At 35.0% G+C, this 12,931-nt stretch overlaps 1 protein-coding gene across 4 annotated transcripts in view; it reads left to right on the top strand.

Annotated features, from left to right (window-relative positions):
* Positions 1-12,931, top strand: part of LOC106467013 (protein EFR3 homolog B-like) — a 69,761-nt gene that overhangs the window by 30,421 nt on the left and 26,409 nt on the right. For all 4 annotated transcript variants that reach the window (XR_002612334.1, XM_013927323.2, XM_022395107.1 and 1 more), the window contains 5 exons: positions 4,525-4,662; positions 10,594-10,716; positions 11,195-11,270; positions 11,810-11,987; positions 12,357-12,485. Coding sequence is in view for 3 of the 4 variants with exons in the window: in XM_013927323.2 (XP_013782777.1) it covers positions 4,525-4,662; positions 10,594-10,716; positions 11,195-11,270; positions 11,810-11,987; positions 12,357-12,485 (644 nt within the window). In the remaining variant the exon portion in view is untranslated. The remainder of the gene's footprint in view (positions 1-4,524; positions 4,663-10,593; positions 10,717-11,194; positions 11,271-11,809; positions 11,988-12,356; positions 12,486-12,931) is intronic.

Genomic DNA, 12,931 nt, shown 5'->3' with positions numbered 1-12,931 from the left:
AACAAAATAAACAAACTTCCTCTTTTATATATATAGATTATTATCATAAACTAGAATAATCAGTTAAGACTACAGTAAATGTTAACGGTTGTTGGTTTCACACCTACGAGTGCTTCGGCATGGCCAGGTAGTTAGGGCGCTCGACTCGTATCCTGCGGGTCGTGGGTTCAGTACTGCCACACCAAACATGCTCGCCCTTTCAGCCATGAAAGGGTTATAATGTGATGGTCAATCCCACTACTCGTTGGTAAAAGAGTAGCCCAAGAGTTGCCGGTGGGTGGTGATGACTAGCTGCCTTCCCTCTAGTCTTACACTGCTAAATTAGGATGGCTAGCACAGGTATCTCTCGTGTAGCTTTGCACAAAATTCTTAAAAAAAAAACAAAAAAAACACACCTACGAGAAAACAAGAATATCTTAACTAAGTGGAAGAAGTTTGTTCCTTCACATTCTTCTAGTTATAAATATTATATTGCAATAGCTTTTTGAGTGCCATCCAGATACTCTTTTCTAGAATATATTTTCCTAACCTGGAAGAACCTAAGAAGTATTCAGTTGTGTAAAAAAAGTATATGATTTACCTTTAAACTATATGTAATTTCAGTATTTTGTTAAACTATTTATTGATCTGTTTTTGTTCAATAATCAGCTCCTTGGAGTCCAAACATCTGAAATGACTTGGATACATTTAAAATAAGCCAATAATAGCAGTCAAATCAAAAGTTAGTTTAAAATACATTGAAAATGATAATTATTTAATAAGTATTAACTATCCTACCTACCAAAACTACTGGCAAAATCTGCAAAAGTATTTAAGAGTAATGCATGTTAAAATTTTTTTCTTAGTTACAGCTTTTACAGTAAATTTCAGGCTATCTTTTATTCTTTCATGAAACTTGCATATGAAATTTCCTAAAACATATTTTTTGTTTTAGAAGTTAGAACATCATGAGTATTAGTCCATTAAGTGTCATTTTAGCATTGTGGTTGTTCTGACTTTTTTTTAATTTATTGCAGCAGTACTGCACTTTTTGCTTTCACTAATATTTGTTTTTCTAAGTGGTTTCCTTCTATATGATTGCAGGTAACACTTATCACCTTTAACTGTCTGTTAAGTCTTCTTACTGACTGTTTGTATTATTGCAGTAGCAGCACCTCTTCTACTTTCTCTCTCTTTGTCTTATGCATAATTTAAATAACATTTGAAGCTCTTCATTTGTTTTCTGTTATTTTATAATTGGTTTTCATCTGATTGTGGACCATGGTGGGGATTTCCATTCCTCCACCTTCTCTGAAGTCTCATCTGCTTACTGATCTTCCTTTGTGAGTTGGGGGCTTTCCTCGATTCCCAAGAAATTTTTGTTCAATTTTCTGTCAAAGAGGTTACTCTCCATTTTCAACATCCTGGAACTTTGGAATTTCACTGGGCTCTATATCATTTCCTCCCACTCCTGAGGGGGCAGATGGCTATGATTCATTCCGACTATTTCACTTTTGTCAGCTATGTCACCAAGCAAAGGGGAACCAAATCCAGATCCCTCTGAATCTTCTTTACTTGACCCATGACCACTACATAGCAATCTTGGCATGTCACATTCCCAGCATTATGAATCTGATGGCTGCTTGCTTATCTCAACCCAACTAGATTCTCCTCACAGTGTGGTCCCTTCTTGCCACTCACTGGAAGGCCAAAATTCCTTCCTTTTGGTCTCTGGTTCCATATCCTTCAGCTCTGGGGTTAGATGTGTTCAGTCAGGATTGAAGGGGTTTTCACCTATATGCCTAACCTCCAAGACTCCTATCCAGAGTTTTTCCCTTATCCAGACCACTTGTCCTGTCCTGCCCATTGCTCCATATTGGCCTGCTCAGATGTAATCCCCTCTACTCTGGCCCTTACTAGAAAGGCATCCCCTTTTCTCGGTCCTAGTCTTTCCTTTGACAACCACATTCAGACATAGTTCATTCTGACTTCACCAAACTCTATCTTCACATGTGGCTTTTGTCCACACCCTTGCCTCAGCTCAGAGACTCACCCTTGTGTCAACTGTTTCTAGTTATAGGGCTGCCGTGTTGAACACTTTCAGATTCTCCCATTTGGGAAAGCTTTCTCATCTCCTGTAATATCTTTCCTTTTCCACTCCTTTCATCTTGTCCATCCTCCGTGTCCTTTTTTTTCTGCCATATTGGATCTCAATTTTGTCATTCATACCCTGTCCAGTGTTCCATTTTAACCCATTGATACTTGTTCCTTATATCATCTTTCCCTTAAGTCTTCTTCCTCCTCCTCCTTGCTTGCAGGCATTGTTATTCCAATATTTATGCCATTGATGTTTCCCGCATCCTTTATCATTCCTCTTTTATTCTCTATCCTGATCAGGCCTTCCTTCTCTAGACATCTGCTATCTGGGCAGGTGTTTTGGTCTTTTCTCCTATTTCTATACCTTCCATTTCCCATCAGTATTCCCATTCAGCTCTGGATAATTGGTTCATTCCCTGGGATGTTACGTGGCTCATTCTGCCTCCTTTCATATTATAATATCTGTCTACTTGTTCCACAGATTTCCTCTGTGTCCCGTGATATGTCCCTTATTTCACTCACCGGTTGGATTCGTAAACTCATATGACTGGCATATTCTGAATTGTCCCAGGAAGGTTGCCATCTGCACAATGTTTCTTCATACCCAATTCATCATCCAACTATGTTTTTAGCTGCTCTTCCTTGCTGGCCTGTAGAGCAGATCATTCAGGCTGAGATATGGACAACTCCCATTACATATGTAGCCCATTATCTACACAACCTGGCTGTGTCATTCTTCCTGTGGTGATTCTGTTCATCTTTGACTGGGATAACTCGACGTATTACTTTTCTTATATATTTTAAGTTGATACATATCATATTTCAGGACCCCACTTGGTAGCAGGTGTTGCCTAGTCAGGTATTCTTTATATTATATATGCACTAAATATGAATAATTCTATAAGGCTCACTGTTGAGATGGGGTGTTTCTGTAAGACCACTGGCAGCTTGTCCAGTGGTATGTGTATCTATATTTTTTTAAATGAAAGTTACTAGTTTCATTTATAAAGGACTATCACTCATAGAGTTCATGAGTAAAGCAGATGGGGGATTTCTGCCCATCCCTACTGACCCATGATTCCTACAATCAGGGTCTATCTGCTTTTCAAAATAGGGAGTCTCAGATACTCATTTCACTGTCTTTGGTGTGTCGTTCCTCTAGACTCCCTAATGCACCTTCTCTTCTAGTGGAATACAGGAGGCCTTACCACTTCTGGTTCTCATTTTGTATTTTCTCTAGCTCATTTACTGTCGCTAGACTATGACTCGCTATCAGTATGTTCCGTACTATGTCTTGTTTCTTACGATAGCTCGTTATGACATGGATGTGGACAGAGGGCTAGTTATGATGACCCTCACAATTGCAATCATAATAGTAATTTATATGTTTCATAATCCTCCATATCCAAGACACTTCCCTTAGATGTTTTTGCCTTGGTGGACCACACTTGTTGATCACTATATCTTATACAAGGCATTTTCACTGGATGTTTTGCCCGGATGGACCACACTTTGCATAATCTGATGTAGCCCAAGGCACTTCCCTTGGCATATACATATAAGAGAAAGTGGTTGCATACACACAAACCTTGCTATGTTTGTCAACACCATACATGCCATATTTTCCCAGCATTTTCTACACTGATTCAGTGCTGTAAGTCTCTCTATTGACTTCATTTGTGCCTGTCAATTCAGTTCTGCCACAATTGTATTACTGTATTAATTGCTGAGTGAAGAACCTACCTGTTCCAAAAGTAGTGCTGTACCCCACTGGTGTGTTTTCCTTTCATGTTCTAGCACTCCTATTCTTTCAGTGTGGCTGCTTTCTCTTTGATTTGAGATTGATGAACTTTCACCAGCCCCTTTACCTTTGCAATATGGGATTCCATGTTTAGGTGAGAAGAGGTAGTACTGTTCAGGAAGTTAATAGTTTCTAATTCTGAAAATGTAACATTTTCATACTCTGAAAATGTATTTCCGATAGGTGCTTACCTCCTCTCACCCACTTCCCACCCTTCCTCCCCACTGAGATGCCAGTGTTTATGGGTTGCGCCTGCCAGTTCTTGAAAGTGAGGATTGTTCTAGAATAGTAGAGGGAGCTAGCTATGCCAGTATAGATGGCACATTACAAATGGTGGAGAGTAGTCACATGATCAGGACATTCTGAAATGGTGCAAAACTGATGGGATGTAAAGAGTGGTGTGCTGTAGCAAAATTTTTTCTAGCAATTCTTAGAGGGCAGACCAGGATCAAGATAGCTTTGAGTGGGAGGAAGTAAGTACCTATCAGAAATACATTTTCAGAGTAAGAAAATGATAACTTTTGTTCGCTTCTAAAATTCTTATTATTCTGCAGCTCCTACCAGATTACTCAAAAGGAAATCAGTGAAACTGTGAATACCACTACTATGAGGATAATTATTATCCCTGTGTGCTTTTTATATTTCAGATTGCGTGTTGCTGGACTGAAAGGGTTGCAAGGTGTAGTGAGAAAAACTGTCAGTGATGACCTTCAAGTGAATATCTGGGATGAGATACACATGGAAAAGATAATACCCTCTTTATTGTTTAACATGCAGGAAAATTAGTAAGTTTTTAAGAAAAGAGTAGTTAAATTTTGTGTCACAATTTATCAGGTGATATTTTGTTACTAATGTTATTTCTTCTATTAAATCCTAACATTTCTTCTTGTTATTGTTGTAAGCATTATTATAAGTTTGTCAGGTGCTATTTTCATACTAAATTTCTTTCTTCTATTAAATTTTAACATTTTTTCTTGTTATTGTTCATGTATTATCATAAACTAGCAGAAATACTCGCCCTCTGGGCAAGAATAATTGCTGGTTCCCGTGGAAGGCTATTGGGCTTGCAACCTTTTCTGGAATTGTTTGATAGTTCTACAACAATATACTTATACTTGACATTCAATAATGTTCACTATCCATGAAAAAAAGATTTTATTGAAATTTTAGGTTAAAAATGAGCTATCATCACAGAATTACATCAAGAGTAGATTTTATTGAAGTATTTCTTTGTAGATGCAGTTATCAATGAAAGTATCTTGCTTTTCTGTTGCAATACTCATGAGATTTTCACTAAAAAAAAACAAATAATTGTTTTTAAGTTTGTTTTATGATTTTTTTATGTTTGAAACTTACTCCTTTTTTGTCATTTTTATTGGTTAAATCTGAAACTTACTCCTTTTTGTTTGTAATTTTTATTGGTTAAATCTGAAACATTTTTGTGGAAATTTCAATTGTTTTATTTATTGCTCAGCTATAAAAGTACTGCCTAGTTATAAAAACATTACCCAGTTATGATTGGTGATGATCGGTGTGGTAGTTTCCAAGATCCGAGTTTTGGACGTATACATCACAAACTCCATTATAATAAGATTTAGCAACTAATAATTGCTAATTACTTATAATGTTTTGGTTATTTTATTTTTTATTTTAAGTTTCAGTATTTTGTTATCAGTCAAATCTACCATATGATTTATGATAAAACATTTAATTTTAAAAAAGAATTTTCTATCTCCATAACTAATACAGCCAAATATTATCAAATATATTAGTGTATTTGTAAAATATAAGTCATAGAGCTAAAATTATGTTTACCAATGAACATTAAAATGTGTGTGTTTACTTAAACACTACACATGACTTTACACTACCATAGGTCACTTTATGTTGGGAAAGTCTGTGTTAACAAGTTATATAGTATTACTTGTGACTTCAGTCATTCAAACTTTATGTATTCACATAGCTACACATTGGAAACCTTTGTTTTCTTCTTATAGTTCACAAATAGTCCAATAGCAAAATGCAGTCAAAATTAACCAATTATTAAAACTTCCATTGTTTTAACCCTCTTGCTAAAGTGCATGTCACAAGATTTTAGTATGTTACATTCAAAATTTAATTAAAGTATTTTATTATCATGGTACATAAATAAACTTTTATGTTTGTTGATGTTTTGTTGTATTTTTTTGTAAAATAACAGCTGTACCACTACTGTTAGTGTTTATACTATACCTTCAAAAGAACTTCAGACAGTGTTACAGATTGCTGTATTGTGTGTAATCATTTTCATATTTGAAAACAATTCTAGTTAAGAAAGTTATTTACTTCATATTTAATGTTTCAAGCATTTTTATAGAAGTTGAACAGACATCTTGCATCAGTTTATTCATTATTATCTGTGTGATTTATTATGTGAAAAACCCAAATCTGAATATGTATTTTACCTATTCACTTATCCATTGTGGTCATTTAGATATCACACTTGTATTGGAAGCCTGTTGTTGTGTTTAGTCTTTATTTCAAACAACTAATCTAAACTGGATTTTATTTTTATTTTTCCATTTCAGTTCAACTCTGAATAGAACCAGAATTGTTGACTCCTTTTCAGAAGTTTGGAACACCTTATTTTGTTCCATTCTGGTTTAAACAAAATAGAATGCCAGCTAAGGTTTTTTTTTTCTAGTGGAGTGATACCATATTGGTGTTCATATGTCTATTTTCCTGATCAACATTACATAAAAACTATGAAATAAATAAACTCCCCCCAAAAAAACAACTCTCAAAAGAAAGACAGAATGACTCAAATAAACGATAATAAATGATAAATTAACATATAAAAATAAAAACTTTTTTTTAGTTTTATTTTGTGCAAAGTTTGGGCAGGTCCCTTTCATCAGGAAGTAAAGACTGTGAAGAATCATTGAAAGGTTAGAATATATAAAGGTTCTAATTACATCTGTCCAGTGTGAAGCGCAGTAACAAAAATATTGTTGAAGAAAAACATTATTGAGCTTTTTTTTTGTAACCAGTATTAAAATTAGCAAGAAAATTGGGAGCAATTAATTAGAGCAACTGAAAATAGATATAGATATATAAACATAGAAAGACAATTTCTTCAGAGACTTGTACATGTTGCAAAAAAAATTGCAAACACACATGCCACACCTTGCAACAAAACACCTGTAGGCAGGAATCACGGGTATGTAAATTACATCTGTTCATACCTAATATAGGAAACTAAGTAACAGAATTGAAATCAGGACCTTATACAAAGTGTGCACTCTTTCTCCACTTGAGAGAAAGTATCAGAGACACAAAGCAGTTCAGCACATTACAATTCCTGCTTTACATCTTAATTTCTTAACAATTTAAAACTAACTAATAAGGCTATCAATAAGTAACTATTTCTGAAACACACTTACCTCCTCTTACACTTTAGCTTTATCCTGACAAAAGATTATTTTCTTTGTCTGCTAAGCGATGGTATGAATTCTATCTGGCTTGCTCCAGTCTTAATACCCAACTATATTGCCCCTAGTAATTTTAATCTTGTGACTCTCTCCATGGTATGAATTCTTTCTGGCTTGCTCCAGTCTTCATACCCAACTATATTGCCCCTAGTAATTTTAATCTTGTGACTCTCTCCATCTACGTCAATGCTCTCTCTATAACTGATATGTATACAAGCTCCCCTTTTTCTTTCTAATTTATTTTTCTCAACGACAAAAATTATGAAGACAGTCTTACATGATTACTGCAGGTTTCTGTTAGCACTATTACTACATTTGCAATGTTTTCTTTTGGATTATTTTAAATATTTTTTGTGGAGCTTGAGTTTATTGGGTTTTTTTAATATGAATACTCATGTTCATGTCTAGGACACAGAGTTGCCTGATGCCCTCTTCTACCACCTCATGATTGTAACATTACCCAGGCATTGGAGTTCTTTATATACAGAATGGTTGATTCTTACATATGGTTTGATGTTTCTTCTTCTGTTGGCTCTGAGGCTGAGTTTGTGTGAGATCAAGAGCAGACTAGTAAGAATTTAGACTTTATTTTTCCAGTACCTTTCTTTGCTCGGACATCCTGCTTCTTGTACCATTTTTTACAACTAGTATGTCATGTTAATAATGTTTTGAGTATTTATCCTGTGGCTTATGAATCTTTACCTTCTTTACTGGAAGAAACTAGTTCATCAGATTACCTGGTCCTTCCACCTTTGCCAGACATTGCAGTGTATACAAGGAGATTTGCAGATTATTTGAGGGAGGATGCTGCCATGCTTTGTCCTCCTCATTTATTGGATCAACATGCTTTAGCTTTCCATTGCCTGGTGAACCCTTATTTGGACTCTCAAAGATTAGACCCTCTACTTCTTATTTGGGGCTCTCAACAAGATACCACTGTTCATCTTGCACAATCTCAGTTTTCCAGAATTTGTCAGTCACTTATCATTTTTGCAACTGTTGTATGAGGCCTGCTTAAATTTTGGAGGATGTTAGTCATTTATTGACTTCCACTTTGGTCAGGTTATATGTTTCTGCTCTCTCCTTGGTATCTTGATTGACTCATTGCTGGGATCTTTTGGAGAGAGATGCCTTATTAGAGGGAGTTTGCCTTCCTGCATCAGCCCTTAGGGATCTGAGAGAAGCTCTTTTTCTGAGACAGTCTTTTTTCTTGCAGGAATTCCAGAATCTATTGAGCCTTGAGTAGATGTGGCCCATCTACATTCTTCATTTTCTATACTGGCTTCTCATCTATCTCAAAGGTTTTCTACAGGATGTTTTACTGCATCTCCCATTCATGTTTTCAGACCTCCTACTTTGGCACCATGATCCATTGGAACATAAGGGTAATTTCCACCTTACCAGTGGGGTTCGTCCTCCAAGGTGGAACACAGATTTTGCCATCAGAGACAACCCTATGGGGTCAGGTCCTGTGGGGTCTCATCTCAGAGGGTTCGTCGCTGTATGGAAGACATTCACCACAGATCAGTGAGTTATTCAGCTTTTTCAGAGGGAATTGGGCATTTAGTCCACGTCTTCTTTTCCTCTGTCTCTCATACCTGTTGGCTTTGCACTCTTCAAAAACCTTCTTACAACCAACCATCAAGCACAAGCTATCTAGGATCTTATGCACAACAAGGCCATAGAGCTCGTCACCTCCTTTCTTGAGGACTTTTTATTCTTGGCTGTTTGTAGTACTGAAAAAGATGGGTGATTAGCAACCAGTCATTGGCTTTTCTAGTCTCAATTGCTTCCAATGGAGTCGCTTCTGTACCTTCAGTGGCTCTTTTCACCCAGACTATGGATGACAAAATTTGATGTCATAAATGCTTAACTTCACATCCTGGTCACCAAGTCTTCAAGGTGTTATCTCCATTTTGTGCACAACAACCAGGTATTCTAGTTTCATGCTCTACCATTTGAACTCGCATCTGCTTTATATGTTTTTTACCAGATAGTCAGAATTTTATGTGTCATCTTCACTTCCTCAGCATCCTTGGAAACATTCATTCCTTTAGATTGGGCAAACATGAAAGCTCATCATGGTGGTTACAGTACCAGTGGAACATTTTCACAGGTGTGCTGGATCTCAGCTGGTGGTTGAACAGGGACAACCCAACTATAGGTGTCCCTTTACCACCTCTTTTCTTGGGATACCACAGATTGAGGTTTTTGCACATTGGAATACTTGGGTCCCATTCTTCTGGAATCCAGTACCTTGCCCTCTGGCTTTGGGAGTAGAAGCTCTCAGTCAGGATTGGACGGTCTTCATGTTTGTGCATTCCTCCTGATTCATCTGCTCGCCACAGCTCTAGCACTGATTTACTCCATGTCCTGTCGAGTTCTACTAATGGCACCATATTGGGTGGGTCCACCTTGGTTTCTACTCCTCCAGCAGCTTCAGGAGTGTCAACCTCTTCCCCATCTTCCTTAGCCATCTCTCTTACATCTGCCTCAGTTGAACTTTTTTTATCCAGCAGTTAGAGTTATTTGATTTCACACCTGGCTTTTATGTGGGCCATTTCACGACATCAGGGATTGACATCTTGAGTTGCTTCCTTATTAACACATTCCACTCAGCAAATCTTGTGGCTATGACGATAATAAAAACAAGGCAAAGAAATCATCTGATTACTAGTAGTGCACTGCATTTATCAGTAACTTCTCTTTGCCCAAGAATAGAAAATTAATTAGTGAAAAGGAACAGCAGCAAGCACACTAATGACAAACAGAAAACAACATATATTACTTCATTACTTCATTCAGTCTTTTAATGTTGATTTTTCAATTTTTTAGCTGAAATTAGTTGAAGTGAAATATTAAATAGGGAAACACTGCCCTAGTTTATAAAATTTGGGGAAATCCTTGTCTAAATTATTGTTTACTTGTTTTTGTATTTATTTCACAGAGTAATAACATGAAAACATTATATAGTGTGTGGACTGTATAAATTACATAACACAGTGAATATACTATGTTTGCAGGGTTCCAATTTTTTATTTTACAAAGTTTCTGACTTATAGAAATTCAATTAATTTCCTTGTGTTTGTTTCTCTATAATATTCTGAACAATAATAGATAAATAAGGCTGAAATTTAAAGTGTTTTAGATGGAAATATATATACCTCAAACCGTTAGAATGAATTATGAATGTAGTCAGTGTTTCAATTTTTATCTTTGTACATGAAAATATGATTTTGTATCCAGTGAGACCCCTGATTCCCCACAAGATGAGACCACACCATGGACATTGGCTGAAAACTGTCTACGAGAACTGATGAGCCGGGCTACTTTTGGTCATATCCGATCTGTGATACGCCCTGTTCTTAAGTATGCTGTGTGTTTTTTTATAGGAAACATTTTAGTAGAGGATATTGCTAGTATATGTTTGTGTGGGTGAGTGGCATCGTGGAAAAAAAATCATTAGGGTTATATTGATTGTAGAAAACTTCCAAAGTATATACTTCCAGTTACACCAAAAATATGAGGAATATACCATCTTTTCAGTATCTCTGCCACAGCCTTTTGAATAACAAAGTAAAGGAAATGTTGTTGTTTTTTTTGTAAAAGTGTGTGTGTAGATTTAGTGTATCGCATCAGCTTCTATTGCTTGAAAAAAGTGTATTACAAGCTTCATGTATTCATAATGCAATATTTTCAAGTTTGAAGAACACCTTTACAGTTAATTGTAGAATAATGATTTATATATATATATATATATATATATTTCAGAGTAATAATTGTATCTTGCTTTAAGAGAAAAAATATTTAACAAGTGTATTCTTTTTTTTTCTTTTCACTTAAACAGGCATTTGGATAATCATGAACTTTGGGTAAAAGAAAGTGCAATCCACATGTTTAAGGTTATCATGTATTCTATTCAGGTGAGCTGTAAGGAATAAATTATCTGTTTTTCCTGTTAACATAGAAAAAGAAGTTTTTTATACAATACAGATTTTCATTTTTCCAGAAAATGTTTTTCATAAAGATGGAATTATTTGTCTTACTGGTGAGGTGGTTATTAGAGCCAACACAGTCACATTCATGGTGCAAAACTTGCAGTAATGTTAAAAAATATTAATAGATCAACTTCACATTCCAGTTAGAAAAATGTTAATTTAAAAATAATTTTGTCTTGTAAACATTTCAAATGATTCTGTTAAAGTACTGGAATGTGCATTGTTATTGTTAACTGTAAAATAATAGTATCGTGTTGTAACCTTTAAATGTTAGAATATTATACAAAGTTACTGATTATTTTTTTAATTATGAATATGCTGACTATAATTGAATATAAAATGATTTTATAAATATCTGATTGAAGTTATTTTGTGGTAAGTTATTTTGCAATGCTGAAATGTATAATACTCTGAAGATTTCATTTTCAACCAGTTTTTTCTAAAAGTATTTTGATAATCTACAGGCACAGTATTCCTATGCTGTCATTCAGCTTCTTATGAGTCACCTAGATGAAAAGTCTAGAGTGGATGATTCAGGACAGAGAAAACCTAGTGCTCGTCCACGTGCCGATGCTAAAGTACGCCGAGGCATTGTCACCGTCCTCTCAAACATTGTTGCTATAGCAGCTGGAGAGAGTATTGGTTAGTTTTCTACTGATTGCAGGTTAATAAAATGTCTAATTAGTTGACTATTTGGTAAATCTAGAATCAGTTAGGATCAGGTAGCTAGTTGATAAGTTATTGAATCAGATTTATTCCTAACTATTTGGTAAATCTAGAATTAGTCAGATCAGCTAGCTCATTGATAAAACACTGAACTAGAAACATTTAATTCTGTTACAAAAGCTAATTTGGTTTTAAGAAAATAATTCAGTTTAACTATATAGTTAATCAATTACATAATTAATGTTTTAATAAACTATTACAATAACCAAATTCTTAGTCATAAATTATAAAGATGTGTAAAAAAATAATGTCTATATAGCTTCTTTCTAATTTTTTTTTTTCCAGGCCCATCAGTGCTTGAAATTTTTAACTCTCTTCTAAATCATCTTCGAAACTCTATAGATGTCAAGAATACAACGCCTGCTGACCATGAGAATGAAACACTTCTCCAAGAAGCTGTGATCAACACATTAGGTATCTATTATTTTTACCAAACTGATTTTAAGGAAGAGCAAAACTAAAGAAGATGCTTTGAACAGTTGCTGATTTTGAATAACTTGTCAGGTGTTTTGCACCTTTGACATTATTGTATCTTGTAATCAGATTTGTTTCTTAGCTATAAACTTTAGTCACAAAGTTAGTCAAATTAACAATGAATGGACTTTTCCAGCAATGAGACAAAGAAATGTGGGGATAGTCATTAAATTTTTCACTGTATCTGTTGATAATTTACATTAGTACCAGTAAATGGTATTTTACTAACCAAAAAGAAAACAGCAATGTAACAAGTATTAAAAAACATAATTTACATTAGTACCAGTAAATGGTATTTTACTAACCAAAAAGAAAACAGCAATGTAACAAGTATTAAAAAACATAATTTACATTAGTACCAGTAAATGGTATTTTACTAACCAAAA

The sequence above is a fragment of the Limulus polyphemus genome, unplaced genomic scaffold (assembly GCF_000517525.1).
Source record: "Limulus polyphemus unplaced genomic scaffold, Limulus_polyphemus-2.1.2 Scaffold2461, whole genome shotgun sequence".
Classification (NCBI taxonomy): Eukaryota; Metazoa; Arthropoda; class Merostomata; order Xiphosura; family Limulidae; genus Limulus; species Limulus polyphemus.
The sequence above is the reverse complement of the archived record's forward strand: the minus strand, read 5'-3'. Positions and strand labels throughout refer to the sequence as shown.